The 27,632-nt window shown below is 52.5% G+C and overlaps 2 protein-coding genes across 7 annotated transcripts in view; one reads left to right on the plus strand and one right to left on the minus strand.

Moving 5' to 3' along the window:
• The window catches only part of Tmco4 (transmembrane and coiled-coil domains 4), an 86,898-nt gene extending 76,990 nt beyond the window's left edge, over nt 1-9,908 (plus strand). For 3 of the 5 annotated variants that reach the window (XM_006539280.4, NM_001305423.1, NM_029857.3), the window contains 3 exons: nt 3,236-3,353; nt 4,635-4,752; nt 8,847-9,906. In XM_006539280.4, coding sequence (XP_006539343.1) covers nt 3,236-3,353; nt 4,635-4,752; nt 8,847-9,251 — 641 coding nt within the window. In that variant the 3' untranslated portion in view covers nt 9,252-9,906. Of the gene's footprint in view, nt 1-3,185; nt 3,354-4,634; nt 4,753-8,846 lie in introns of all 5 variants that reach the window. The other 2 variants (XR_001784218.2, XM_030253908.1) reach the window with 2 other exon arrangements.
• Nucleotides 9,909-10,440: 532 nt separating this feature from the next.
• Htr6 (5-hydroxytryptamine (serotonin) receptor 6) lies at nt 10,441-26,305 on the minus strand. 2 transcript variants are annotated; one of them, NM_001377096.1, is made up of 4 exons: nt 26,168-26,305; nt 24,777-26,064; nt 12,809-12,967; nt 10,441-12,598 (listed from the first exon to the last, which is right to left on the minus strand). In NM_001377096.1, exons 2-4 carry the CDS (start codon nt 25,494-25,496, stop codon nt 12,155-12,157), a joined length of 1,323 nt encoding a protein of 440 aa, NP_001364025.1. In that variant the 5' UTR covers nt 25,497-26,064; nt 26,168-26,305; the 3' UTR covers nt 10,441-12,154. The 2 variants fall into 2 exon arrangements, with proteins under 2 accessions (NP_001364025.1, NP_067333.1); NM_021358.2 differs by lacking the exon at nt 26,168-26,305 and having other exon boundaries at nt 12,144-12,598; nt 24,777-25,524.
• Between the last annotated feature and the right edge of the window lie 1,327 nt (nt 26,306-27,632).

Consider the following 27,632-nt stretch of genomic DNA (forward strand, 5'->3'; position numbering starts at 1 on the left):
ATGTATACACACATGCCTGGGTTCCCATATGGAGGTCAGAAGACAACTTGAGTTGATCTTTCCTTCTACCATGTGTGTTCCTGGGTTCAACTCCCGCACCTTTACACACTGAGCCATCTCATTGGCCCTCTGGCATCTTTTGTCAGTCTTGAGCAGTAGGTGCCTTCTATACAGACTCCACATCCTGGGGGCTGCTGGACACTGGAGGTATAACCTGATAATGTAGGAACAGAAACTTAGGTCCTCCCACATGCTAAAGAGAGCAAGCCTTTTGCAAATCCCACACAGTGAGCAGATCTTTTGCAAATCCCGTGCAGTGAGCAGACCTTGTCTGTGAACGCAGCTTGTCTGTGAGTAGATGGACCTTGGTGAGGCAGCTTCTGGCTGGGCTTCAGCAACGGCAGAATTCATGTCCAACCCAACCTGGTTTGCACTCATTTTGGGCTACACGGGAGATTCGCTGGCTAGTCTCAGTTCAGAGTCACAGCAGCTGCCTCTTTCAGCTTTTCTCCGTGGCTCCCTAGATCTGACCCTTGCTCAGAATCCCCACTGTTGTCCCTGCTGGTCACAAGGAGATGTAGCACTCCACTCCACTGGCTGCCCATGGCAGAAAGGCCACTGACAGAGTTCCCTTCAGCAAAGGAGTGGTGGCTCCAGAGATCCTGGCCCTGAGATGACCAGAGGTCCACGCAGTTTGGCCCTCTTGGTTATTGTAACAGAAAAAAGAACGGTCCCGGGGCTGGTGAGATGGCTCAGTGGGTAAGAGCACCCGACTGCTCTTCCGAAGGTCCGAAGTTCAAATCCCAGCAACCACATGGTGGCTCACAACCACCCGTAATGAGATCTGATGACCTCTTCTGGTGCGTCTGAAGACAGCTACAGTGTACTTACATATAATAGGTAGATAAATAAATAAATAAATAAATAAATCTTTAAAAAAAAAAAAAAAAAAAAAAAGAACGGTCCCAGGGAACCCACAGCTATCTGGATACCTTGGGTTGTGGTCCTAGCTGGAGTGTCTCTCTGGCTATGTGACCTTGGGCTGGCACCATCTTCTCTCTAAGTCCATTTCCCCATCTTCCAAGGGAAGGGCTCAGAATGAGGTCTCACTGGTTTTCTGAATACCCCACCCAGGACAGGGTTGAGGCAATGTGCTAATTGGCACTAACTTCACACAGATTTTAAAACTCCCCTAGGACCACGAGTGAGGTCACCTTCTGTGCCAGAGTCTTTTTTATTTTTTTAATGTGAATGGATGTTTTGCCTGCATGTATGTCTGTGCACCACCTACATGCCTGCTATTTACAGAGGCCAGAAGAGGACATCGGATTCCCTGGACTTGGAGTTACAGACGGTTGTGAGCCACCGTGTGGATACTGGGAACCAAACCTGGGTTCTCTGGAAGAGCAGTCAGTTCTCTAACCACTGAGCCATCTCTCCATCCTCTCAGAGAGTCTGAGGGTCAGAGCTTGAGAATACTCAGATAACTTGGTACTGTAGGGGTTCCTAAACTACAAGCAGCCTGGAACCCTTCACCCAAACTCTGGCATGAAATCCAGAAGGGCTAACAGAAGCACCTTAGTTAGCACCAGGTCCAGAGAGGGCAAGCCACCTGCCCTGTGTCACTCAGCAAGAGGTTGGCCGAAGTGGGGAAAGCTGCCCCTCCTGGCACATTTTCCAGGACCTGAATGAGTGTGCAGCTTCTGGGGTGCACAGAGATTGCTAAGGAAGAGCCATAAGTGGGAGTGGGGATGGCATAGACAATCAGGAACCCCATTGTGTGCTCACATGGATGGCCTATTGCTGTACCTTGACCTAATCTTCAAAGAGCCCCACAGCCTAGCATGTCACTATCATCTTCTTCTTTTAGGCTCAGAGAAGTTCAGTGACTTGACCCAAGTCACAGAGCCTGGAAGTGGCTATGTTGGGATTTGAACCCAATGTCAAAGCCCAAATGCTCCTATTTGTCCTTTTGGGGGGGGTTGTTTTGTTTGGTTGGTTGGTTTGGTTTTTCGTGACAGGGTTTCTCTGTGTAGCCTTGGCTGTCCTGGAACTCACTTTGTAGACCAGGCTGGCCTTGAACTCAGAATTCTGCCTGCCTCTGCCTCCCGAATGCTGGGATTAAAGGTGTGTGCCACCACGCCCAGCTTCCTGTTTGTTCTTGAGTGTGTGCTCCAATAGTTCTCCACACAGCCACACAGATGTGACAGGTTCACTGAACCCTGGGGTTAGAGGAGGGGACAGATTAGTAAACTTTGTGTGACAAAAAGAAAGCAGAAGGGTCTGGCTGATGGTGGTGCATGCCTCTAATCCCGGCTCTCCGGAGCCAGAGGTAGGCAGATCTGTGAGTTAAAGGCCAGCCTGGTCTATAGAGTGAGTTCCAGGATGGTCAAGGCTACACAGAGAAAATGAACCGTGTCTTGAGAAACAAAACAAAAAGGAAGGAAGGAAGGAAGGAAGGAAGGAAGGAAGGAAGGAAGGAAGGAAGGAAGGAAGGAAGGAAGGAAGGAAGGAAGAAAAAGAAAGCAGGAAAGGACAGTACTAGAGAGAGGGGACATGCACCCCCATTTGCCAGAGTAGTTCTCAGATAGTAACTGTGTGCCCTTCTGCAGACTGCCAGTTTCCCGTGTGTCTGAGCTCCAAGCAAGACTCCAAGCCTACAGGACATACAAACACTTCTAGTAGAGCAGTCCTAAAATATTCTTGAATCATTATGTCAGAGTGTCTGATGACATAATCTACATCCAAAACCCATCCCCCCCATCCCTCCAGGCTGCCAAGCTCCCAGGAGCTTGATCAAAGAAGGCTTCAGTGTCTCCCGACTGCTCTGCAATGCGGAGGGCCTTCGGGGTCTCTCTGAAGGGGGCGTGAGCAAGTCATCCATGGTCGAAGCCGGTCTGAGCTTTCGCGTGATGCCGAGACAGTTTGTTCCCTACTCGGACTGTGCCATGTGCTGTCTATGTGGCTGTGTGCTGCTTGCCTTAACTTTCACAGTGACACTTTGCAGGAATGGATCAGACATGTGAGGGTCGACTTGGCCTGGAACCCTGTGTCAGCCTCCACTTCTGGTGTGTGTGTGTCGGGGGGGGGGGGGTGTATGTGTGTGTGCACGCGTGCGCTTGTGTATGTGTGTGCACTACCCCCTTCCTTTCCCCATCTCAATCCACCCCATCCCTTCCCATCAGGACCACTGTGTGCAAGAACACTGACAGACTCTTCTGGGGTCTCTCACCAGATTGCCAAGGGATCATCGAGGATGTGGTCCTTCTGGGCGCACCAGTAGAAGGGGACCCCAAGCACTGGGAACCATTCCGGAATGTGGTGTCTGGGAGAATCATCAATGGCTACTGCAGGTCTGTCTGAAGCTCATGCCACGGGGGAGGAAACCACATTTCCTGAGCTCCGGGTGTGCCCTTCCCCACCCTTTCTGGAGACAAGAAGTCTCTATGCTGAAAGGTACCAGAAGCTGATCATGGGCGTGTCAGCACTGTGCCTAGGCCCAGAGGTTCAGATCTGGGAGGCGTCCCACCCTGCAGGATGGCAGGGGAGGGTCTTGTGGGATCCTGTGTCATCCCCTGCAGGATGACTCTGAAGGAGGAAGCGTGGGGTAGCACCTGAGACGAGAGCTCTTTGGGGCTAAGGCATGCCCGTGTGTGCCATTGGCAGTGCTGGCGTCTGGGCTCCGTTTTTGGAGCGTGATTTCTGGGCATGGGTGGGAAGATAGAAGCAGCTGGCATTGCAGAGTCAGTAGCCTGGGCAACAGGCCTTCTGGCAAGTGGTGGGGCCTGGGGGTCAGGAGGGGAGTGGGAGAGCAGCCCCATTTGGCATTTGTAGAGAGGCCCTAAGAGTTCCATTCTGAGTTAAATCCCCAAGCCCCCAAAAAGCAGCCCCCACCCCAAGCCTCACGAGACAGTCCTGAATCAGGGAGCCCACAGGCTGGTTAGCTGTAAAAACTTCAAACCTCATGAGTTCTCAACTGCCACAGGGCCCAAAGGTTGTGGATAAGGCACATGCAAACACATAGGATGATCACCAAGTGACCTGGAGGTGACACTCCAAGCTCAGAGTCAAAGGGCAGGCTACAGGGATGAGTGGTGACCTTTATTTTGTTGAGGCAGGCTCTGATATAGCTCAGGCTGGCTTTGAACTCTCTATATAGCCAAAGATCCTCTGCTTCCACCTCCCGGGCGGGCGTCGTGATGCACAGACAGGCACCCTCCGATTCTGACTTACACAGTGCTAAGGAACAAAAGCAGGGTTTGTGTATACTAGGCAAGCACCCTGCAGAGCTCAGAGACCAGAGGCCCTGGGTGACAGCTGAAGGCCAGGGAGGGACAGTCAATAAAGGGCCTGTGATGGATGAGCCTACAGGAAAAGAGCAAGGTTCCCTTGTAAAGGGATTCATCTCTGGAGGGGAAGGAGGAGGTACCAGCTGGAGGCCAGAGCCCTGAGAGCATCTAGAGACCACTCTGGTGCCCACATGCCATCCTAGCACTTGGAGGCTGACATGGAAGGATTGTGAGTTTGAGGCCAACCCAGTCTGTGTAGTAACTATGCCCAGTTGGTCAGTTGCCCACGGGTCAAAGGCCCAACCTGCCCGGGCTCAGGCTGATGGCCCCTCTTTCTGCCTGTAGGGGAGACTGGCTGCTGAGCTTCGTGTACCGCACATCTTCCGTGCAGCTCCGCGTCGCCGGCCTCCAGCCTGTGCTGCTGCAGGACCGGAGGATGGAGAATGTGGACCTGACCTCCGTGGTGAGTCTTGGTCTGTCCCATTGGCCTGTGTATGAGGGGCACCAGGTCACTCCAGCACTTGGAGATGGTACCTGCACATACCTGCCTCTTGCGAGCTGAGCTCAATCCCAGCCGTTCCCTGGTGGCTATAATCCTCAAGCTACCCTCCAGGCAGGGACTGTTCTACCTCATTTACAGATGAGGAAATCAAGGGTTAGAAAACTTCCTGTCTCCTAACAAGCAATTCACAGGGCTGGATCCAAACCCCTAGAGTCCTCAAATTACCAAACCCCCTCAACACCTTCACCCCAGATGACCAGTCAGAGCTGTCCCGCCACCACCACCACCACCACACTTCCCCCATATATAACCAAAGCACGCAGAGGACTTCGGGGCAGGACATGGGCTGCACTCAAAGCAGTAGACCCTGGTGCCGGCCAAGCAAGAACATAATATAGCACTGGCCCATTATATGGGATGTTTACTGAAGATGCAAGGCCTAGGGCTCTGGGCTCATGAGTGCTCCCTAATATTAGTCCCCTCCTCTTCAGCCAGGTCACCACTCTCACTTCTCCACCCTGGAGACTAACTGCTCCCAGACCTCTCCCTCCTCAAAGACCTTGGCTTTGGCTCAGCTTTGTAGCTCTGCCTAATAATAGCTCTTTATCACATTAGGGGCCTCAGCAAAGCGGTGCTTCCCTCCTCTGACTAATTAGAGGTAATTAGCATTGCCTTTGTGTCCCTGCCTTTCCTTGGCAGCTTGCTGGAAGAGGGGCTGGCAGGGCTCCCTCTGTAGGACTTGCCTGGCAGCTCCGTTTGCAGCAGAGACTACAGACCTGTCTGTCCGTCCTCCCTGTGGCAGGCGTGGACAATGTCTGGGATGGATAAAGGGACCCTGGCTAAGATGCCGGTTTGCCTGTCAGCCTGCCCCACTCTAGGCTGCAGGAAGTGGAGGGTTTTCACCATCGCAGGGCTCACCGAGTGAAGCTGTCCAGGACAAATCTCTCCATGTCCCAGAGGATGTACCTGATGTCTAGGACTTAACAAAGAACCTGTCACAGAGTTCACAGTCAGTAATAGCACCAGCAGTGACAACAGCCACCCTGTGTCAGGAGACCCTACAAAAAGTCCCAGGAAGGCATACTGATCCACTGTCCAGATGTGGAAACCGAGGCTGGAGTGGCAAACTCGAGCATACCAGTGACTTTCTGCTCCTTGGCAGAAATACCTTAAGCGAGGAATTATCTGCGCTCACGGCTTAGTCAGGTTTCAGTCTGCCAGGGAGGGAAAGGTCCAACAGGAAGCAGTTCACAGAGGGATAGCTTGAAATCAAAGGGCGAGGGAGGAGCCAGGGTCTGGGTGTCCCATTGAAAGCCCACTTCTAGTGACCTACTCCACCCACAGGGCGCTAGCACAGGTTTCACAGCCTCACAACACCACCAGTTAGAGAATGAACCTGAGCCTGAGAGGACATTGTAGATTCAAGCCAGAAACCCAGGGAACTGCCTCAGAGCCTGGGCCCTCTGCCAGAATGTTGCCTGTGTTCCTAAACCTCCAGAGCCTGGTCAGCCATTTGCAGTCCTGCCAAACACGCCTGTATCCCCATGGTCTCCTGCCCATGCCAGCCCATATGGGGCTGCGGTTATTGTCAGCTTCATTTTACAGAAACAAGTGGCACTGGGGAACCCAGGGCCTAGTGGGCATGGGAAGGATCATCGGCATAGACAGGTGGGGTGGTGGCAGCCAGGCCAGGTCTCTTGTAAGGCAGGAAAGGGGAAATGTTGGGGCCCATTCCTGCCCACATGGACCTGGTAACTGGAGTCCACAGTCTCTTGGCCAATAGTCTAATAAGCCTTTGCTGGTTGACAGCATGTGCTGGGAGCTGCCTGGTGCGTCCTGGGGCTTTTTTTCATCAGTCATGAAAGATGGCTGCTTTACATTAGTGATGCCTGACTGTACCAGGCAGCAGGCAAAGCTCAGAGGGACAGCTGGGGAGGTGGTCATGGGCTGAAAACTTCAGTGTCAACTGTGTCACACCCACCCTTGCCCCACCTTACCCCTGGGAGACCTCCCCTCCACTGACTGTAAACATGGGGTACCAGCAACAACATCGTGGGTCTTTATAGAACAGCAGCTGGCGGACTGTGTGTGGCCAAGACAGTAGCAGAGGAAGCCAGAGCTGTGGGCAGTAGGTATGAGGGCCACTTGGGGTCAGCTGCAGTAATGACACTGCTCTGCCCTTCTGCCTGCCTTTTCCCATCTAGTCCTTCCCGGGATCCAAAATGCTCAAGGAAGCAGCTTTTTATTTGTTCATAGAGAATTGGTTAGTGTTTGTCCCCGTGGGTCTGAAGTTTCTGTTGGCTGGAATTCAGATGTGATAACTAGAGCTAAAGCAGCCATCTTGGGCTCCCGAATGGATCAGCCCAGCTATCTCTCCACCTTCATATCCTCTTAGAGGCAAACTAAAGTAAGGAAACCTAAATTTATACAGCACCTACTAAGTGGCAGTCAAGGTGGGCTGTGATTTCTGTGTACCTCTCTGATTCCCTTGAGAGACTATGCATTTCAAGGGGATGAGAGGGGATGTCTTGGCTCACTCAGCAAAGTGCTTTCCACAAAAGTGTAAGGATCTGAGTTCAGGTCCCCAGAACCCAGGTGAAAAACATTCAGATATGGCAGTACTGGGGGTACGGAGGCAGGAGGATCCCTGGAGTTTGCTGGCCAGCCAGTCCAGCCAAATAGATATGTTCCAGGGTCAATGAGAAACCCTGTCTCAAAAAATAAGGTGGGGGGCTGGAGAGATGGCTCAGAGGTTAAGAGCACTGGCTGCTCTTTCCCAGAGGTCCTGAGTTCAATTCTCAGCAACTATAAGGTGACTCACAACCATCTATAATGGGATCCGATGCCCTCTTCCAGCATGCAGGCATACATTCAGTATACAGAACACTACATACATAGTAAAGAGGAGGAGGAGGAGGAGAAAGGAGAAGGAGAAAAGAAGGAAGGGAAGGAAGGAAGGGAAAGAGAGAAAGAAATAGAAAGAGAGAAAGAAAGAGAGAGAGAGAGAAAGAAAGAGAGAGAGAGAAAGAGAGAGAGAGAGAGAGAAATGGTGGGGAGCGATTGATTGAGGGAGATACCTGATCTTTGATCTACACACAAACGCACGCACACACGTACACACACACACACACACACACACACACACACGTACACACGCGCGCACACACACACACGCACGCACACATACAGGGAGGGGGTTAAGAAAAGACGCTCATAGTCTTACACAAGAACTCAAGAAGCACCAGGAAACACTACTGCTTTCTCCTCTTCTCGGCCCATATGGGACGGCCATGAGCCAATACCTGGGGCCAGATTATGTACCGTAAACAGAATGTTATCTGGCTTCTAACAGTGACAGCCGACATCCAAAGCCATAGCACTGACCTGGTGGCAACTCCTGGCTACATGGTCTCATGGTGGCGAGGCAAGCTGGCTTTGTACCCAGTCTGCCCTCAGGGGGACAGCTCTGTTCAAGCTTGAGACAGGACACTTGCTCTGACCATCTGCCCAGGGCCCCTCCTGTCAACACTGCTATTTAGGGAGTTAACTTTTTCAGTACCCAATGGGGAGGCAAGTGGGAAAGTTCCTAAAAGGAAGATGGGGGGGGTGATGGGGGAAGGGCTGTGAGCTGTGAAGAAACAGACCCTTACTGGCTGAGACAAAGCTTTATTCCCAACTTGGGATGTTTTCCTGGGGAATCCCTCTCAGCCACCCTCTGGAAGAGCCACTCCTAATGTTGGGGACAGAAAGCCCCCCGACACACACAAGGTCCTGAGGCTACTGAAGAGGAAACACTGAGCCCCTCCCCTGCCTGCTAGTCATCAGAATGGGCCTTCGTGCTCAGGGGACCCATGCACTTGGAGAAGCTTTCTCTAACTTTCCCTGCCTCAGATCCTATAGCCCCACCTCCATGCCCCATTCTAGTGAACTCTGGACTTGAGAACCAATAACAGCTGGGATCCTGGATCTGAGGGGTAGAGCTTAGCTTGGATTCCATGGAAGAGGTGAGCCCTGCCCACCTACCCACATGGTCCTCGTTCACTATCTCCCTGCAGGTCAATGGCCACTTGGACTACGCCAAGCAAATGGATGCCATCCTGAAGGTTGTGGGCATCCGCACCAAGCCTGGCTGGAGAGAGAAGGGACTCCCACTGGCCCCTGGCAGCTTGCCCCAAGAAGAGCCTCTCCAGACAGCCATAGTCTCTACAGATGAGATAATCCTCCAGGATGGACAAAGCCAGGGACCTGCCTCAGAAGACAGTCTCAAAACCACCATACCTTCCAGTGCCAGCCAAGCCCAGATGCCAGCAGGGCTGAACCAGTCCACAGAGGACTCGCTCTCTACTGCTGCTGCTCCGGCAGAGGGACACCTGATCTGCAGCCATGGTGTGGGTCCCAACCCACTGGGCTGCCCTGACTGCACCCATGGGACCCAGGAGTCCTGTACAGAACTGGACTGACCCAGCAGGCATCTGGACTACCTCTCCAGACTTCTGTATGCAACTTTCTCTAACCCTTGCTGACTTCCCAGAGAGCTCTAGGGGTGGGGAATTTCCACAAGTGCCTTTTTTAAACAGATAGGAGCTAGAATGGAGAGGTGAGGGAGAAAGCACTGGCTTTAGGAGGCAGGACTAGCAGTATGACCTGCCAGGTCAACCCAGCGCTAAACCAGTGTAGGCTCCTGCCCTGCAGGTCCCATCCAAAGGCCCAAACGTTTCTGTGGGACTAGAGGTCCCCGTGCTCCCTTTTCTCCAACCTCAGTGGACCCAAGTGTCTTCCAGATCTTCCATCAACTCTCCCAGGCTGCCCACTGATCCCAGGCTCCACCAGCGAGCGTTTTCAGGTGCCAATGAGACACTTTGCTCCCCTGCCCTTGGAAGGAGCAGCTCTGTCCAGTACATTTATGCAGGCTGGGTGCACTGGACAACGGCAGGCGTAACAGGCATCGATGTGATGTATGTGGCAGCCCACCCTGAGCTTGTGAAACATGTGACCCTGGATAGAATTGTAGCAAGAGGAATAAAGGCAGAAGTCACAGTCAGGCTCTCAAGGACTGGGCCTTGGTAAGCATGGATTACATGAGGGGGGACCAATAAACACTGATTATCACACCCTAAGGGTTCTTCTTTTCACCTTCATAACTTCATTTTATGCTGGGGAAACTGGGCCTCTGTGTAATTAGGAAACCCACTGAAGGCTACGCAGATGATCAGAGATGGAATTGCTATCAAGTCTAGTCTCGGGACCTCTCACCTGAGCTCTAAGGCCTTGTGTCTGCATCTTTTCTGTTCCTCCCACCTCCCCTCGGTGGCAGGGACAGAAGTGGCCTGTCCCCATTGTGCATGTGGAGAAATAAGTCCCATGGAAGGCTGTGGGTGCCACAGTATTCAGAAACTCAGTGCCCCTCCATTCTGTGTCACTTATCCACTTTACAAACATATATGCCATTCATGCTACCTTTACTACAAACTACTGTGTCCCCATAGAAAAGTGACAGCGATTCATTGTGGGAGCTAGGGAGAGTGTCACAGAACATGCTAGGCACAAAATCAGATCAGAGCCCAGGACACTTGTGGTGGAGAGACCTTTACACAACTGTTTTCCAAGCACCTGGGGCTTCAGTAGGAGATAGTCCACCACACATCCACGTCCTTCAGCTTGTGTTTATTGAGTCCCTCAGGCAGGCCCAGTGGCAGAGAAAGCCGGAAGCACCAGAGCCTTGCTGCCAGGGCCCAGTTGAGCACGGTCAGCACCAAGGAGAGCTCCTGGCCATAGGGAGAGAGTCCGGGAGCCCGGGTCGCTGGAACACAGGCTCAAAGAAAGACCTGCAGCTGCTGAAGGGGAATTCAGTGTGGAGCAGCATGGAGTAAGGGAGTCCCCTGCCCTTACCCACAAATGCAAGCCCCGTGCCAAACCAGAGCCCACCTGCCTGTCTGTGGCTTCACCCCCAAGCCAGGGGCACACATCCCTCTTCAGCTGTATGCTGCCTACCCAAGCAGCTGTTCTTTCTTTCAGTGACCCTAGGAAGAACCAAAGGGGACAGGCAGGATGAGGGGCTGCTCTGCCTCCATCAGCTGGGGAAGCTGGGGTAGAGGAAACCCACACTTAAGGTTGTACAGGATCTGTCACCATCCCCTGGGCCTCTAGAGGCAGAAGAACAGGATGGGACTAGAAAGAGTCCCTGAGTGGTACAGTCTCCACCCAGCAAAGCAAGGAGGCTGGGAGCCCAATCTGGGCTGGAATAGACAATGGGGCTGAGATGTGGCCCCGTGGAGAGCGCTTGCCTAGTATATGTGAGGCTGACCTAACAGAAAACAGGAGGCCCTAGGGACACAGCTCCACTGGTAGAGTGCTTTCCCAGAATGCATGAAGCCCTGAGTTTCACCCCCAGCACCATATAATCTGGTGTGTGGTGTATCCCTGTGACCCCAGCACTTGGGAGGTAGAGGCAAGAGGATTACAAGTTCAGGGTCATCCTTGGCCACATAGGGAAACATGAGTTACTTGAGAGCCTAGAACAAATCAAAACAAAAGGAAGAGAGGGAGGGAGGGAGGGAGGGAGAGAGGGAGGGAAGGCTGGAAGAAGGAGGGAGGGACACTTGCTACCCTTCTACCAGAGCCAGAATCCGGCTAACCAAGAGTTAAAGCAATAGGATTTACCACCCACTGGCCCCTCACAGGTTCTGGGCATACCATCCACATTGTCTTACAGGTGGTATCACTCCTACTCTACCTTGAGACCTGTGCCAAGCCCAAGAAATGCAGCATACAGCTGAGGAAAAGGTCATATTTCTGGCTGCCCAGCCTCCAGCCTAAGCTACTTCTTAAAGTTGCCACCCCCCTCCTAGGGGCTGGCAGGTCTGAAAGTTCAGCAAAGGCAGACTTGGCAAAGCTCATGAACATACAATGTCGATTGAGCCCATCTCCAGAGGGGTGGGCACTTTGAATAAGCTCCCCAGAGCCTACAGGAACCCCAACAACCCAGAGATGGCACTTTGGATAACAGGATTGGGCCAGTCAGGAACTGGGGTGTCTAGAGGAATACGTTCTTCCCACTTAACAAAAAGGGCTGAGGACTGATTGCTTTCCTGCTGAACTGAACCAAATGGCACAGCTCCGAGACACTGCCCCCCACCCCCCGCCAGCCACACTACACAAACCACAAGCAACATTGTACTGGAATACCCTACGATGTTTCAGATTATCTCTCATGTCAAGGAGCCTTCAAGTAGAAGATGGGGGCTAGCCGAGGATCCCTCAGGACACTCGGCATGCTCTCGGGAGACCTACCACCTCCCACTCTTAGGGAGAATGGGCTGAGGCCTCTGGGAATGTGGCCTCCGCTGGCCAGCTCTTGACCTGGTCAGTTCATGGGGGAACCAAGTGGATGCTGCCGTATCTCAGGCTCCACAGAGTCTGTGACGAAGAAGTTGACCACAGTAGGGGCCCTGGTGGGTGGCGGGGGGTCCCGGGTCGCCTCTCCAGGCAGCAAAAGCTGGGCTGTGAGCTGCAGGCCCGAGGTGCCCCCTGAAGCTGAGTCTGAATCTGAGTTGGGTGGCAGAGGCAGGGGCAGCACCTGCTGCAGGCTGAGGCCTGGCCTGGCACCACTGTGAGAGGTCCACATGGAGGGGGAGGCGGGGCTGGCCCGGTGCTCCGGGGGACAGTGGACACACGGCACGAACCTGCCCAGGGCCCTCTTGAAGTCCCGCATGAAGAGGGGATAGATGATAGGGTTCATGGTGCTATTACAGTATCCCAGCCATGTGAGGACATCGAAGAGACCTGGAGAGATGCAGTCACATACGGCCTGTGGAGAGAAGACTTGTCACACTTTGTCCCAGGCAGGGACTCAGGCTACCCCACCCAGCAGGGACAGGACAGACACACAGACACAACTAGCACAGATGAGCCATCCTCCTCCCTCCCACCTTTGCCCAGTGAAGCATGGCATCTCTCTCTCTGGCCAGGCCTAGACTAATTCCATCTTCACTGTCTTTTTTTTTTTTTTTTTTTTTACCTGAGCTATGCTGGCCACAAAGAAGGGCAGCCAGGTGACAAAGAACATGCTCAGCAGGATGCCGAGGGTCAGGCTGGCCTTCAAGGCCTTCCTGCTATGCTTGGTGGTCAGACGCCTACTGTCAGCAGACTCCATCCCTGGGCGTGGTGTCCTGGGCACCTGTGGAAAGGAAAGCCATATAAGTTGGCTGATCTTAGTCACAGACTGAACCTCAACCCTAACACTAGACTGAGTCCTAGCATACCAGCAATTAACTGAGCCCTGATCCTTGACTGGTCCCCAGCTGAGGCACTAAGACCAAGTCCTAGAATACCAGCAATTAACTGAGCCCTGATCCTTGACTGATCCCCAGCTGAAGCACTAGGCCTAACTCCAGTTCCATACCAAACTGACTGAAGACCAAGCCTGACCAAGTCAGTGCTAAGAACAGTACAGCCCCAGGCTGAACACTGATACTGCCCATAGATCCTTGTGTAATGACTCCAGCTGGGACCTCTATGGAGCCCTGATCCTAGTCCCACACTATACCTTGGCCATGCAGCATCTCACAAGTTTGAGGTAGTTCAGATACAGAGGAAGAGAGCTCCGAGTGACCTTTGTATAACGCCAATACTCGGTTACATGGAGGAGTCAGACGTAGCTTAGTTAAAAGAGGACTTGCCTAGCATGCACGAAACCCTGGGTTCCATTTCTCCTACCTCACAAGCTAGGGAGAGGGGTATGTGCCTGGAATCAAAGCGAGCTCAGAAGTTTAAGGCTACCCTCAGCTGCAAAATGACTTAAGACCAGCCTAAGCTGTAGGAGACTCAGTCTCAGGAATAGATAAATGGAAGCTGGGCGGTGGCCCAACGTTTGGAAGGCAGAGGCAGGGGGATCTCTGTAAATTCAAGGCCAGCTTGATCTACAGAACAAGTTCCAGGACAGCCAAAGCGATACAGAGAAAAACTGTCTTTTAAAAACAAAGAACAACAATAAAAAGAGAAGAAGATAGATAGATAGATAGATAGATAGATAGATAGATAGATAGATAGATAGATAGATAGATAGATAGATAGATAGATCGATCGATCGATCGATCGATCGATCGATCGATAGATAGATAGATAGATAGATAGATAGATAGATAGATGGATGATAAAGATAGGTAGGTAGGTGGGTAGGTAGATAGGCAGGCAGATAGACAGATGATAAATAGATAAATGATAGACAGATAGGCAGACAGACAGATGATAAATAGATGGGAGATAGATAGACAGGCAGACAGACAGATAGGTGATAGGCAGATGGCATTCTCCATAGACAGACACACAGCACAAAAAGCCCCACCACCTTCCAAGATCTCAGCAATTCAAGGACCAGTTGCAGTTGTACTTGTAGAAGACCACCCACGGCAGAAGGGCAGCTTATCTGTGCAGCCCACAGAGTCTCTGCCCAATTTGGAATTATGGTTTTCCCATCATGTTCCACAGAGCAGAAACATTTCTTTGATGAAACCTTGTGTGGGTAAGGCAGGGATGGCTGGTGACATGAGCGCTGCAAAGCTCCTTTCCAATACAGACTGACACCCTACTCCGTTCTCCTCCTGGATGCTGGTGGGAACGGGGACAGGAGGGAAGTGCCACTCCCCTGGAAGCCACCAAGAAGGGACAAGCACATGGAGAGGTCTGAGCTGCCACCTGCGACCAACTGTCCAGATTATGAGGCATGGAATGAGCTCTGTGACCCCTTTGAAAATACGAGGAACCTCTCCACAGGAAAGGCTACTCATAAAAGTTTATTTTCACACATATGAAAGGGAAAAACACGCAGCCTTCAAGTGAGATGACTGCCACCGAGCCTGACAGCCAAGGAAATGAACTTAAACTCCCAATTTTCCAAGATCTACTTCCTGAATGTTGGGATTACAAGCATGCTCCACCACTCCCAGTTTATATAGCACTGGGAATTGAACCTGGGCCATCTCGCATGCTCAGCAGGGACCCTACCAATTGAGCTGTACTTCTAGCTACGTTCTTGCCTTACCCACGTACTTCGGTTTTGGACCCAAGGATTTGCCCAGCTTCATTCTTTTCCTTTTCTTTTGAGACATGTAGTCCAGGCTAGCCTCAAACTGGAAATACCCCTGCCGCAGGCTCACTGGTGCTGGCATGACAGGTATGTTTCAACATGCCCAGCTGGGTTCTAAAGGCAGCCCAAAGCAGGATGCATGTGGAGAAATGCAAAGTTCAGGCAGAGATAGGAAGGAAACCAGACTCCCCGTGCAGTCCTCCACAGATGGAGACTGGGTGGAAGAGGCAAACCCCGGGTCTGTCAGAGCCAGGAAGCTTTAAAGCCAGGCTCACACAGGAGCCCTCCTCTGCCTTGCACCCTGCCAACTGGGGCTTGCAGAGCAGAGGTCTGTCCACCGAGCTGGACACCCAGCTCTGAGCTGCACTCCTGCAGGACTCAGAGCCTCGCTCTGGAATGGGAGTTGAAGAACAAAGCACATTGTAACAGATTTTCTCAGGTGAGGTCTGATGGTGTTACTGTCAGGGGCAAATCCACAAAAAAGCAGCCACAGAGAGACCCTGACCTTCTCCCCCTTGGCCTTGAAAGGGTGACAGAGGACAAAGGTGTAAGAGGGGCCGTGTGCTGTAAATCACAGCCCCACCCCACTCTAGCTCTGTGAACTTGAGAAAGAGCCCCTTGTGTTCAAAAGGAGAGAAAGACAGAGGGAGGGAAGGAGGGGAGGAGGAAGGGAGGGAGGGAGGGGAAGAGAGAGGAGGGGGGAGAGAGAGAGAGAGAGAGAGAGAGAGAGAGAGAGAGAGAGAGAGAGGAGAGAGGAGAGAGAGAGAGAGAGAGAGAGAGAGAGAGAGAGAGAGAGAGAGGAGAGAGGAGAGAGGATTCTCAACTCCCAGAGCTACTGAGACAGTGCGGACTGTACACGCATGCGCAGTGCTGATGCCAGAACTCTAGCTTCTCTCTTCCCAGTAGTCACGCCCACCCAAGCTAGGCCTTGTTCTGTAATCTGTATGTCTCCTTTATTTCCTTTATATATCTGCGGCACATGCCAGGAACAGAGGGTGGCTTGTCTTCCAGGGCAACCTGGCAGTGCCCTTTCTAGCCAGAAACTCTACATTGGACACTCCTGTTCATTGGTTCCTGGTGGAAAAGACAGAACTGAGCTGAGAATCGTGAAATGCACCCTTAATCCCAGCACTTGGGAAGCAGAGGCGGGCAGATTTCTGTGAGTTCAAGGTCAGCCTGGTCTACGAGTGAGAACTCCAGAATAGCCAGAGCTCTATAGTGGGACCCTGTCTTGAACACACCCTGCCCCTGGGGAAAAAAAAAAGATACAACTGATTGCCACAAGTTATCCTCTGACCTCCATAGGCATTCTATGGTGTGCTAGAACACACACACAAATATACACACAGTGAATAAATAAATATAATTAAAATGTTAATGTTCTTGGCTAGGGGCTGGGAAGTACCTCAGTTGGCACAGTGCTTGCCTGGCGTATAGGAAACTCTGGGTTCCATTCCCAGCACTGCATAAACCAGGCACGATAGAGCATGTCTTTAATCTAGCACTCAGACAGTGAAGCCAGGAGGATTAGAAATTCAAGACCATCCTCTGCTACCTAATAATGCCAGCCTAGTCTACATGAGACCCTGTCTCAAAAATAAATAGGCAAGCACTTTATCTAGAGAGAAGATCTTGTGTATTGTATGGATGCTTTATCTGTCAGTTAAAAAGATCTATGACACATCTATCAAATGAGCCACATCCTCATACCTAGTATTCATTCATTCATTCATTCATTCATTCACCTTCAGACAGGAACTCATTGGTTAAGAGCACTTCCTGCTCTTACAGAGGACCTGGGTTCGGGTCCCAGCACCCACATCTATCAATAGCTCAAGTTCCAGGGGACCCAAGACCCTCTTTGGGCCTCTGCAGGCACCAGGCATGCATGTGGTGCACAGACATACAAGGAAAATACTAAAGCATATGAATCCATCTTTTTAAAACTTAAAGTGAATGAATAAATAAGGGGTGTGTTGGACAAAGGGGGATGTGTGACAGAGCGAATGTGGCAGCCAGACGGGCAGCACAGACAGAGTGCCTCCGTTGTGTAAACAGCATGAAAAACACACATTCTTGAGGACCTCACACAGCACACGGAATGACATCAAGAATGCACCCTTAGTGGGCAAGAGTGTTACCAATGATGAAGGGACCAGGTCCAAGGGATCTTTTACTTTGCCTTGCTTGTACCTCTTGGACTGTGTAGTGTATTTTCCTCGAAAGTGTGAGGTCCTGGGCTCCACCTCCCAACACCGTGGAACACTAAAAGGATGAGCACGTATATATTCCCTTGTTATTCAAATTGCTAACAAAGGATGGGGAGAGAGATGTCGGCTCAGCAGTTCAGAGCACTGGCTGCTCTTGCAGCCGAACTAAGTTCTGATCCCAGAACCCACCTTGGGCAGCTCACAGCCATCTGTAACTCCAGCTCCCGGGAGTCTAATGGCCTTTTCTGACTTCTGTGAACATTGCAGACATGTGCACATACAGACAAGCAAGCACACATAGGCACACATTTAAAAATTAAAATAAGGGGCTGGAGAGATGGCTCAGTGGATAAGAGCACTGGTTGCTCTTGCAGAAGACCTGGTTCAATTCCCAGAACCCACAAGGCAGCTCACCACCATCCATAACTCCAGTTCCAGGAGGTCCCATGCCCTCTTCTGACGTCTGTCGGGAATTACAACACATGTGATGTACATACATTCGCATGGGCAGAACACTCATGCACATAAAGTACTTAAATATATAAAATAAATAAGTAAATGAATCTAAAATTTTAATTAAAATAAACACGAAAAACAATTCAATAGTCTTCCCATCATAGAGGGAGGTTGGCAAGATGGACTTGAGCCAGACCACAGGGTTTCACACCCTGACTGGCTTCTAACAGCCGACTGGCATTAGGCAAGCCACTGTGCCTCTCCTGTCTCTTCTGTAAACAAACAAACAAACAAAAAACATGCCATGAATCCCAGTGCTTAAGAGGCAGAGACAGGAGGATCTGAGTTCGAGACCAGCCTGGTCTACAGAGTTAGTTCCAGGACAGCCAGGACTACACAGAGAAACCCTGTATCAGGGGGAAAGGAGGGGGCAGGGCACGTTTGCTAGCATCCATCTCACGGGCCTATGCTAAGGAATAGATAGAGTACCACAAACCTGTTGGAACAGCTCCCAACCCTGTAAGTACCTTGCAGGCTCGCTGTTGTTACTTACGTTGTAAGCATCCCAGAGTTCTCGCCTACTTAATAATAATCACGATGCTGTTGGTGACACCTTGGTATCATGTTGGTGGTGCCATGGTGATGCTGGAAGACAGAGGTCCCTATAATCATCTATTCTACCACCAACAGTAGAGGAGGGGGACCTGTTGAGCACCTACTCTGTGGCAGAGACATCTCCCTGCCTCATAGATAGACATCTTTATCATCCCTGAGATACAGGTAGGCAAAATGACTTCTCCAAGGTCATCCAGCTGTGGCAGGAGCAGGCAGGACTTGAAGGGGGAGATGCTGGATTTTTATGCCAAGTCCCCAGCTCAGCACAGCTATTCTACAGTCACCTTCCCCAGCAGGTATTTCTGTGACTGTCACCTCCTCTGAGGAGGAGGAAGGATGGGGGTGGAGGGAAGGCTTGTCACTAAAACAGACGGATATGCAGCTAGGAGAGAAAGGCAGGGGTGGGAGGAAGACAGGAGGAGGTAAAGGAGGGGGAGGTGATGGGGGGGAGAGGGAAGAGGAGGGAGAAGAGCACCCAGAGGGAGGGGAATAGAGCAGAACAGGAGCTGGGGGTGAGAGAGGAAGGTGAGTCTGAGGAGAAACTCCTGGCTCACCTTCCTGTCTCTCTCTGTAAGGTTGCATTCACACTGCAGCCTGACAGTGCCCAGGATGGATACCCGCCCCTATCTATCTATCTATCTATCTATCTATCTATCTATCTATCTATCTATCTATCTACCTACCTACCTACTTACCTATCTCCCTCCCTTCCCACACAGGGCCTCACTGTAATTCACAATTCCCTGGAACACCCTAAGTCAATCGCACTAGCCTCAAGCTCACAGCAATCCTCCTGCCTCAGCCTTTCTCCCATGCTGAAATAACGGACATACACTTCCACACCTCTATTGTTTTTTCTCCTTCCTCCCACAACTCCCTGGCTTGGCATTATCCCACAGAGATACCTTTCCCTGTGTAAATCTCCCTGATATTCCAGTTCTAAGCACAACTCCTATCTCCCAGCCCCTGGGAATGCTGGGAAGACCTGGTGGGAAACACTGCCAACAGCGGGCTTTTTTTTTTTTTTTAGAGCCCAGTTTCACACAGAGGCATATGTAGATCAGCAGAGAGATCGTGCTGGCCAGCTCCCACGTTGCCCATGCCAGGGACTGGGGGCCTGTTCCCGCCTCCCTTCCATCTGCAGGGAGCTAGAGGCTACACTGGCAAAGAAAGAGGAGAGAAAAGAGCCAGATCCTGGAAGGGAAGGGACCCCATGCAGCCTTCTCTGTATCCATCCACACTATTGCTGTGGATCTGAGCTCTGAGGCCGTCTCCAGCTGCAAACTCGCTCTGTGTCTGTTTGTCAGTTCATTGAGACAGGATCTCACTATGTAGCTCTGGATGGCCAGGAACTCCCTACATAGATCAGGGTGGCCTTAAACTCACAGAGATTGACCTGCCTCTGCCTCCAGAGTTTGAGTGCTGGGATTAAAGGTGTGCACCACCATGCCTAGGGAGCTGTCTTTCTGGATAGACCAGCTCAGAAGGAGGAACAGAAACAAACCTAAGAAAACAGGAGTGCCACAGCACACACAAGCCCCCAAAGGTAGGCGCTCAGGAAACAAGTCTACAAGCGGCTTTGAAAGCCGGGTAGCGGAGGGTCTGACGCTTCAGCTGCCAAAAGAGCAGGCTTTGGGCTGGACTGATAGTTCAGCAGTCTAGAGCATGCACTGCTCTTGCAGAGGACCCCAGTTCAATTCCAAGTACCCACATCCAGTGGCTCCCAACTGATATACTCCAGAACCAGGGGACTGAACACCTCTGGCCTCCGAAGACACCTGCACTCACATGCACGCGCATGTGTGCAGAGACACACAATTGAAAGTAAAATAACTGTTTTTAAAAGAGAACGAGGCCAGGCATGGTGACACACTCTTATGATCCCAGTACTTAGAAGGCAGAGGTATGTGGATCTCTGTGAGTTCCAGGCCACAGGGCTACAAAGAAAGACTCTGTCTCAACCTCCTTCTTCCTGAAAAAATGGGAGTGGGGGAAGATAATGAGCAGGCTTTCCCGAAGGTGTATGGTGGAAGGAGAGATATGGAATAGAGAGGCCTCTGGCTTGAGAACTGGGTGGATCGTCTTGTCGCTGAGGTAGGTTGATGGCCTTGGGAACAGAAGGAGCCATAAACACAGGCTGAGCAGTTGAGAGAGGTTTGGTATGGCTCTGGATGCTTGTACTAGGACAGCGAACATGACAAGCTCCTGCCCTCTTAAAGCCCGATTCCTACCCAGGAGAGTCCATCAATCAACCATACATCCACTGGCAAGATGTTTGCAGATGCTGCTGAGAGGGAACAGCAGGCCTGAAGAGAGGACCTAGCCTGGGAGGGTAGCACTTCCCACTCAGAAGCCTGAGAACAGAAACCAGAAGGCAGGTAGGACCGAAATTGAGAGAAGTCCATGTGGAAAGGAAAGACAGAACAGCTGGTGCAAAGATCCTGGGACAGGAAAGCTCTTGATGCTCAACGAATAGCCAGGAGGTCAGAGTGGCTGGAAGGGGAAAAGCAACCAAGGGGAAAAGAGGGCAACCTAGATGTGGGTCAAGCAGTCTTGGGACAAGAGCTGTAAGGTCAACAGAGCATTGCAACAGGACTGGACCTGTCAGTTAGAAGGTTACTATAGTAACCCAGGCATCCATAATGGGGCTCAGCCCCAGGATGGCAGTGGTACCTAGAGCCTGGCTGTGTCACAGGTAGAGAAGAGGGGACTGGATACACAGTGTAAGCATCCAGGCTGCTCCCCAGAGTTCCTGGCCTGCAAAACCAGAAAAAAGGAGGTCACCGTTCACTGACATGGAGAAGACACTGAGGGCCAAGTCTGGAGTCTGGAAAGATCAGAGTTCTGTCTGTACTAGGGCAGGGCTTGACCTAGCAGCACCTAGGCAGGATTTCCAGGTGTGAGACAAAACAAAACCACCACAGAGAGAATGCTGGTTAAAAGCGAGAGAGCCAGGTCAGAGCCGCAGGGTGCAAACTGGGCTGGCAGATCAACGCTCAGGGAGGACCCGGAAAGCAGCAGCAGGGGACATGGTATAATGTCCCTGAGCAAGTGTCGTTCAGCCATACCTGCTCTCCCTGAGCCTCAGTTTCCCTATCATCAAGCAAGGCTGAGAGAGTGTTGCTCACTCACAGGGGTTTTGGAGACAAAGCTTGGTGCCCGACAGCGTGTGCTCAAGACAATGGTGTGGCTGTGGGAGGTGGCTCCTGTGCAGGCCCTGAGGTCACCAGGTGCCATTCTGGTAGCAGCTGATTTATGTCACCAAAAGAACACCTGTGTTGGCCCTGCTGAGACCAGAGCACCCAACTGACAGCCCAGGATCTAACCTCCTTGATCTCTGTACAGAGTTCCCTCAAAGATGGACGTTCAGGACTTCTCAGAAGCAGGTGAACATTTTAAAAACTCACGGAGTCAGTGAGAAGGCGCAGAGGGTGAAGGCCCTGACTAGACCCCTAGCTCCCACGTGGTGGGAGAAGAGATCAGACCCCTGAGCCTTATCTTCTCTCCTATAATGTACACGTGTGTGTGTGTGTGTGTGTGTGTATGTGTGTGTGTGTGTGTGTATGTGTGTGTGTGTACACGCACACACACACACATCATCATCATCATCATAATTACATAATACTAATAAATTAAAGCCGGATGGTGATGGCACACACATTTAGTCCCAGAACTCAGGAGGCAGAGGCAGATGAATCTCTGTGAGTTCGAGGCCAGCCTGGTCTACAGACTGAGTTCCAGGACAGTGATGACACAGAGAAACCCAGTCTTAAAACTCCTCCCCAAATAATAATAATGATCATAATAATAAATTTAAAAATAATAACATAGGGTGTGAGCTGGAAGCTGTCTTCCATATTCTTTGTTCTTCCAACTCATAATGAGAAAGCTAGCCTCAGGTTCCGGGCATAACAGATGAAAGCTCTTCAGATACTGCTGGGCCCCTTCTGACATCCCTGCCCTGTGTTTCCTGTGACTGTCTGAGGCAAGGGTTACTGGTTTGTCTTTTCTGGAAGAGAGGAACTTTTCCTTCTGAACACATTCATGGAAGTAAAGAGATGGGAGTAGGAGAGATACCCCACTCCTACCCCCCACCCCAGCTGATTCTCTTTCCTTTTCAGAATCTCTGAGAGCAAGGGTGGAGCTTCATGGTAGACCCAGGAGAGTCTGTGCCACAGTTGACCAATAGCTTCAAGAACGCATGAACTTCCATTTGGATTTAATATTGTTTTTCTTTGCGCGCTCGCGTGTGTGTGTATATATACTAGCCATCTCACACGGAAGGGGTCTGGGGTGGTCCAGAAGCAGCCGTGCAGCCCCCATGCCCATGCCAGAGCACACAGGTGAAAGTCAGAGGACATGAATGGAAGTATGTTCTTTCCTTCTACCATGTAGGTCCCAGGGATAAAACTTGGGTCTTCAGGCTTGGTGGCAAGTGCCAATACCTACTGAGATTTCTGGCCAGTCCCTTATCTTTTTAACTTTGTGTGTGTGTGTGTGTGTCTGTGTCTGTGTGTGCACACATGTATGTGTGTGTACATGTGTGTGTGTGCACATGCGCACTTGCATGCTCACCCTCACATGCACAGAATCCAAGAGACAGAACCCAATGCCTTGGAGTCCCGAGTGCTTGTGGAATGCCTGGCTTGTTATGTGAGTGCCAAGGTCCAGACTCCACTCTTCATGATTTTGCTGCAAGCTCTCTTAACCACTGAGCCATCTGACATCTTTGCAAGGTAAGAAACAAGCCCCTACTGTGTGCAGACATCAGATATTATCTGTTTACATCACAAACACTGACTTGTAGGTCACTCAATTTGGGGGATCCTGGGGAGAAGCCACCAGCCTTTGAGGCCAGGAAATTCACACAAGTGAGAATCAAGTGCAGTCACCTCTTACCCTCAGACCAACAAAAGTCAATAAAACCGTGACAAGGCAGGAGCAAATCACCAAGCAAGAGTGAAGTCTTTACAAAGAAAAAGGATAACACCAGCGGTGGTGATGGTGGCTCATGCCTTTAGTGCCAGCAGTCGGGAGGCAGAAGCAGGCAGATCTCTGTGAGCTCAAGGCCAGCCTGGTCGACAGAGCAAGTTTCACGTCAGCCAGAGCTACGCAGAGAAACCCTGTCCTGTAAACCAAAAGAAAATACCAAAGTTCTGAGAAAAGAGCGTGGAAGGCCCTCATTCGACCTGACTGAATCAGGCCTACTGACAGCTTGGGAAAGAGAGGGTCACAGCCAGAACTCCTGTCCACTCCAAACACCACTGTCCTAGGTGACCAGACCTTGGACGATCATGTCTCCCTCACAGCATTGGAGCCCAGCTGCTCTGGGGGCCCACCTCACCAAGTCCCTTGCTGCTCAGTGACACACCCACCCACCCCAAGGCTACCAACCTCACCCCAAGGCTACCAACCTCACCCCAAGGCTACCAACCTCTACGAACCTCCTTCACCTGAGGCTATGAGATGTCCTTGCAGAGAGCAGCTGGGACCTTTGCCAGGGGCTCAGTTCACAGACCTAAGTCTCAGGAGCCCAAGCCTAGAGAGCCTACATCTCACCCGCCACGGTGGACCTCAGCCAGGAGCCCAGTAACCTGTATGGCAAGAGCAGCCATGCTTGCTTTGAGATAAGGGGCCTGCACAGGTAACTATTGAGCTATATGTACTGGGAGTCAAAACTGGCCTAGCCTCACACAGTCCCCAAGCCATGGAGGCAGTGTGGCTAAATCAACACATAAACAGGGGTTGCGATGGCAACAGCATCAGGGAGGCCGTGGGCCTTCAGACCCAGAAGTCAGGGTCAGCAAGAGCAGCTCCAGACAGAGGCGTTGAGGCAGAGGGAACAGCAAACACAAAGACCTTAAGCCAGGCATGGCAGGGCACATGTATAGTACCAACAACTTGGGAGACAGATTCAGGGAGATCACAAGTTCAAGATCACCTTCAGCTACATAGGGAGCTTGGAGTCCACTGAAGCTACATGAGGCCTTCTTTCAAAGTAAGGCCCGAAATCTTGGCACAGAGTGAAACATGACAACTTTGAAGACTGTCCTCGGGGCCCTGAGGCTGGTGTAGGCAGAGAAGAAGAGGAGAGAGGGAAAGGGAGGGTAAGAGTTTGGCCTGGAAGGATCCTCAAGGGCCATAATTGAGGTGGGATTTTGCCTTGTGGAGAGCTAGGTGGGGTTTGTAGCAAGAAAGCAAATGGCCAACTTCTTTTCAGTCACTTTGGCTCTGGGAAAGTGAGCTCCCTGGTGAGAGGTGACAGTGGCTTAGACTAGGGATGGACAGCAAAGGCATGCTTATTTCGAAGACAGGACCAACAGGCCCAGAAAAAGGTGTGTGAATACGAGGGGAAGAGGGTGCTTTCTAAGTTCCCCAGATGTGATACAGGATGGGGCCCGTCACAGAGAAGCATGCCAGCTTCCTCCTCCATACCCAGCTCACCACAGCCCGCATATCCCACCACAGTCAGAGCTTGAAATTCATCCGAAAGCCATAGCCACCGGCCTTGGGGGATTAGCAACGACTGTTAACTATGAGGCAGTCACCCAGTGGTTTCCCAAGGGCGGTTTATTTCTCCCCATCCCGAAAGCCAGGTCTCCCAAACCCACCCCGGGTACCTGCAAGGTTTCCAAGGCCTGGCCAGCCGTAGCCGTGCCCGTGGTGAGCGAGGCCACTTGCACCGCCTGCTTGCGGGCAGCCAGCAAGATCCTGCAGTAGGTGAAGCAGATGGCACCCGAAGGCAGGAAAAAGGTGACGCCGGACGCCACGAGGACATAAGGCAGGCTGGCCAATAGGCGGCACTGGCCCGGGGCAGATGTTCGAGCTTTGCCCAGTTCATGCCAGCCCAGCAAGAGGGGCAGGAAGGAGGCCAGCGCGGCGAGGCTCCAGGCACCCAGGATGAGCGCCAGGGCACGCGGGGCTGTCATGCGCAGCTTGTAGCGCAGCGGCGAGAGGATGAGCAGGTAGCGGTCCAGGCTGATGAGGCAGAGGTTGAGAATGGAGGCGCTGCAGCACATCACGTCGAAGGCGGTCCAAAGCAGACAGAGGCCGCGAGCTAGCACCCAGCGCCCATACAGCGCGTTCAGCATGGCTGGGGGCATCACCACCAATCCCACCATCAGGTCCGACGTGAAGAGCGACACCAGGAAGAAGTTAGACGTGTTGCGCAGCGCGGGCTGCGTGCAGATGAGCGCGATCAGCAGCGAATTGGCGGCTGCCGTCAGCACGATGACCACGCACAGCGCAGCGGCCACCCAGCCGCTGCCCCCTGGGGCTGGCGGTGGCCCGGGGCCCCAGGCTGGGGTGCTACTGTTGACAGGGCCGGGCTCTGGAACCATGGGGACTAGGGTTGAGGACCAGGACAGGATATGGTGAATGCGGATACAGGGTGAAGCCAAAGGAAGAGAAAGCAAGATGGGTAAAAACTGCACCTCAGAGGAGTAGGTGGCAAAACAGGGTTCTTAGGTCACCGAGCAACCATTACAAGAGGTCGGGGAGAGATTGTAGGGGCGCCTCCTATGGCGGGGCCACCTGGAGTACTCGGGTAAGAAGTTTGGGGAGGGGTACCGATGCGCCGAGTCCATGAAAGTTGGGCTGGGGCTGGATGAGAGCCCTGGAATGGAATAGAGCCACCGGGGATGCCTAAGGATGGGGGTGGGGCTCCTGGCCAGAGGCACGGCTGGGGAGGTGGGAGCAGGAGGCGAACTCCCGCCTTCCGGTCGGGGCAGTCTCTCTGAGGAGGGTGGGCGTGTGAGTACGCTTGATCACGAGCTGTCGCGCGTGGGGGTCGCAATGGGGTGGCCCAAGAACAGGAGCGCAGCTCGGCGGCGGAAAGCAGGTCTCCTTTCTCCCCTAGGCACTGAAGGATCCCGGGTACCGGAGGCCGCGGACCGGGCCGGGCCAGACCTGGTGGGGGAGAGAGGGCTGGCAGAGGAGCGCAGCGCGGCGCGGCGCTCCGCCCTCCCGGCCGCGCCGGCTCGCCTGGCCGCCTCCCGCCCGCGCTCCCTACCTGGGCGCTCGCGGGTGATCCGCTGCCGGCGACTGCGGCAAGCGCCGCGGGGCTGGAGACTACAGGCAGCGGCTGGTGGCGCGGCGGGCATAGGGCTCCCGAGCCGGGGAGATGGTGCGCAGGAGCCCGCGACGCTTCAGCCACGCGCGGTCCCGGAGGCTCCGAGCGTGCGCCCCGCCCCGCCCCGCGGTGGGCGGGCAGAGTCGAGCCCCTCTTAGCTGGCGAGCGGGGTTGTGGTACCCTAGGCCTGGAGAAGGATGCTCCAAGCGCTCCCGGGCGCCCGCAGCCCCCACACCTTCGCCTGTGGCTCCCCTGCCCACATGTGGTGATGGCGCAGGCAGAAGTCAAGGAAGGGGGACGTGACCTGTATGTACCCGGAGACTGCTCCCCAATGGGGGTCGAGCCACTCACTGTAAGAATCACCGAGCTTTCAAGAGAAGTCAGCTGGGAAATACCGAGCAAGTCCTTTGAGATCCCTCTGAGCCTCAGCTGCTGGATCTATACAATGGGTAAATAATTTCTACCACACTTCACCTTTGGATCAACCCTGCCAGTTCTCTAACAACACTGAGTGATTTTGGTGAAGGTCCCCCTCCCTGACCTGTTGGCGCTCCAAGTCTCAGTGTGAGGGATTTGGGAATCTCCAAGCCATTGGAAGGGTAGTCACTGCAAACAGGGGTAGGGCCTAGCGCCTCCTAGTGATGACCAAGTTTTCTTCACACCTTGTAGGTACCAGGTACTGCTCTGGACCATCTATCTGGACACCACGACATTAGATGACGCTTCCCATCTGTGAACTTCCATTCTAGTGGAAGGAAATGGACAAGAAATGGGCAAAGGAAACGTAAAGTGGTCATTTCTATAGGAAAGGGGGGAGGAAGAAGAGGGAGGGGAGGAGGGAAAGGAGGAGGAGGAGAGAAAATGTACAGCAGTGTGAAGAGAACCTGACACGTATCTTTTTTGAAATGGAAATACCTCCCACTTAGAAGAGCCCACTGCGTTCATGGCCTTGGTTTGTCCTGGAATATCTCTACCCAGATTCCTACCCCCAACTATAAAGCCAGAATATACATGCCAGAAATATAAATACCAGGAAGAAGGTGTTACGCTGAGGCTCAGAGAGGTCAAGAGCCTCTACCGAGGTCTCCAGCACCAGGCAACCAAGGATCTGGTGGAACCGAGTTCCGCCAGGTGCTCAAGGCAGAAGGTGCTTAAGATGCCCGGTGTCCAAATCCGCAGATCAACGGTATCCACTCACACCCAAAGGTGGGTGAAGTCAGCCGCAGCACCCAAAAGACGGACCCTGTCTTTCACTCCACACTGTGAGGCCTGAGGAAACAGAAGGTCACCCCTGGATGGAGCGTCAGAGACCCACTTGCGATCCCAGCTCTGATGCTCAGTAGGTTCTGCGCATTCAGGGCCGGTGGCGGCTGATCCCTTGGCCTTCTTTTCTCTCCAGCCACAG

Source organism: Mus musculus, chromosome 4 (assembly GCF_000001635.26).
Source record: "Mus musculus strain C57BL/6J chromosome 4, GRCm38.p6 C57BL/6J".
NCBI lineage: Eukaryota > Metazoa > Chordata > Mammalia > Rodentia > Muridae > Mus > Mus musculus.

Coding starts and splice junctions, on each gene's coding strand:
- Htr6 (NM_001377096.1), bottom strand. CDS start 25,496: ATGGTTCCAGAGCCCGGCCCTGTCAACAGTAGCACCCCAGCCTGGGGC. Junction 12,968..24,776: donor AGGCCTTGGAAACCTTGCAG/GTACCCGGGGTG, acceptor TCCTTTCCACAG/GTGCCCAGGACACCACGCCC. Junction 12,599..12,808: donor TTGTGGCCAGCATAGCTCAG/GTAAAAAAAAAA, acceptor TTCTCTCCACAG/GCCGTATGTGACTGCATCTC.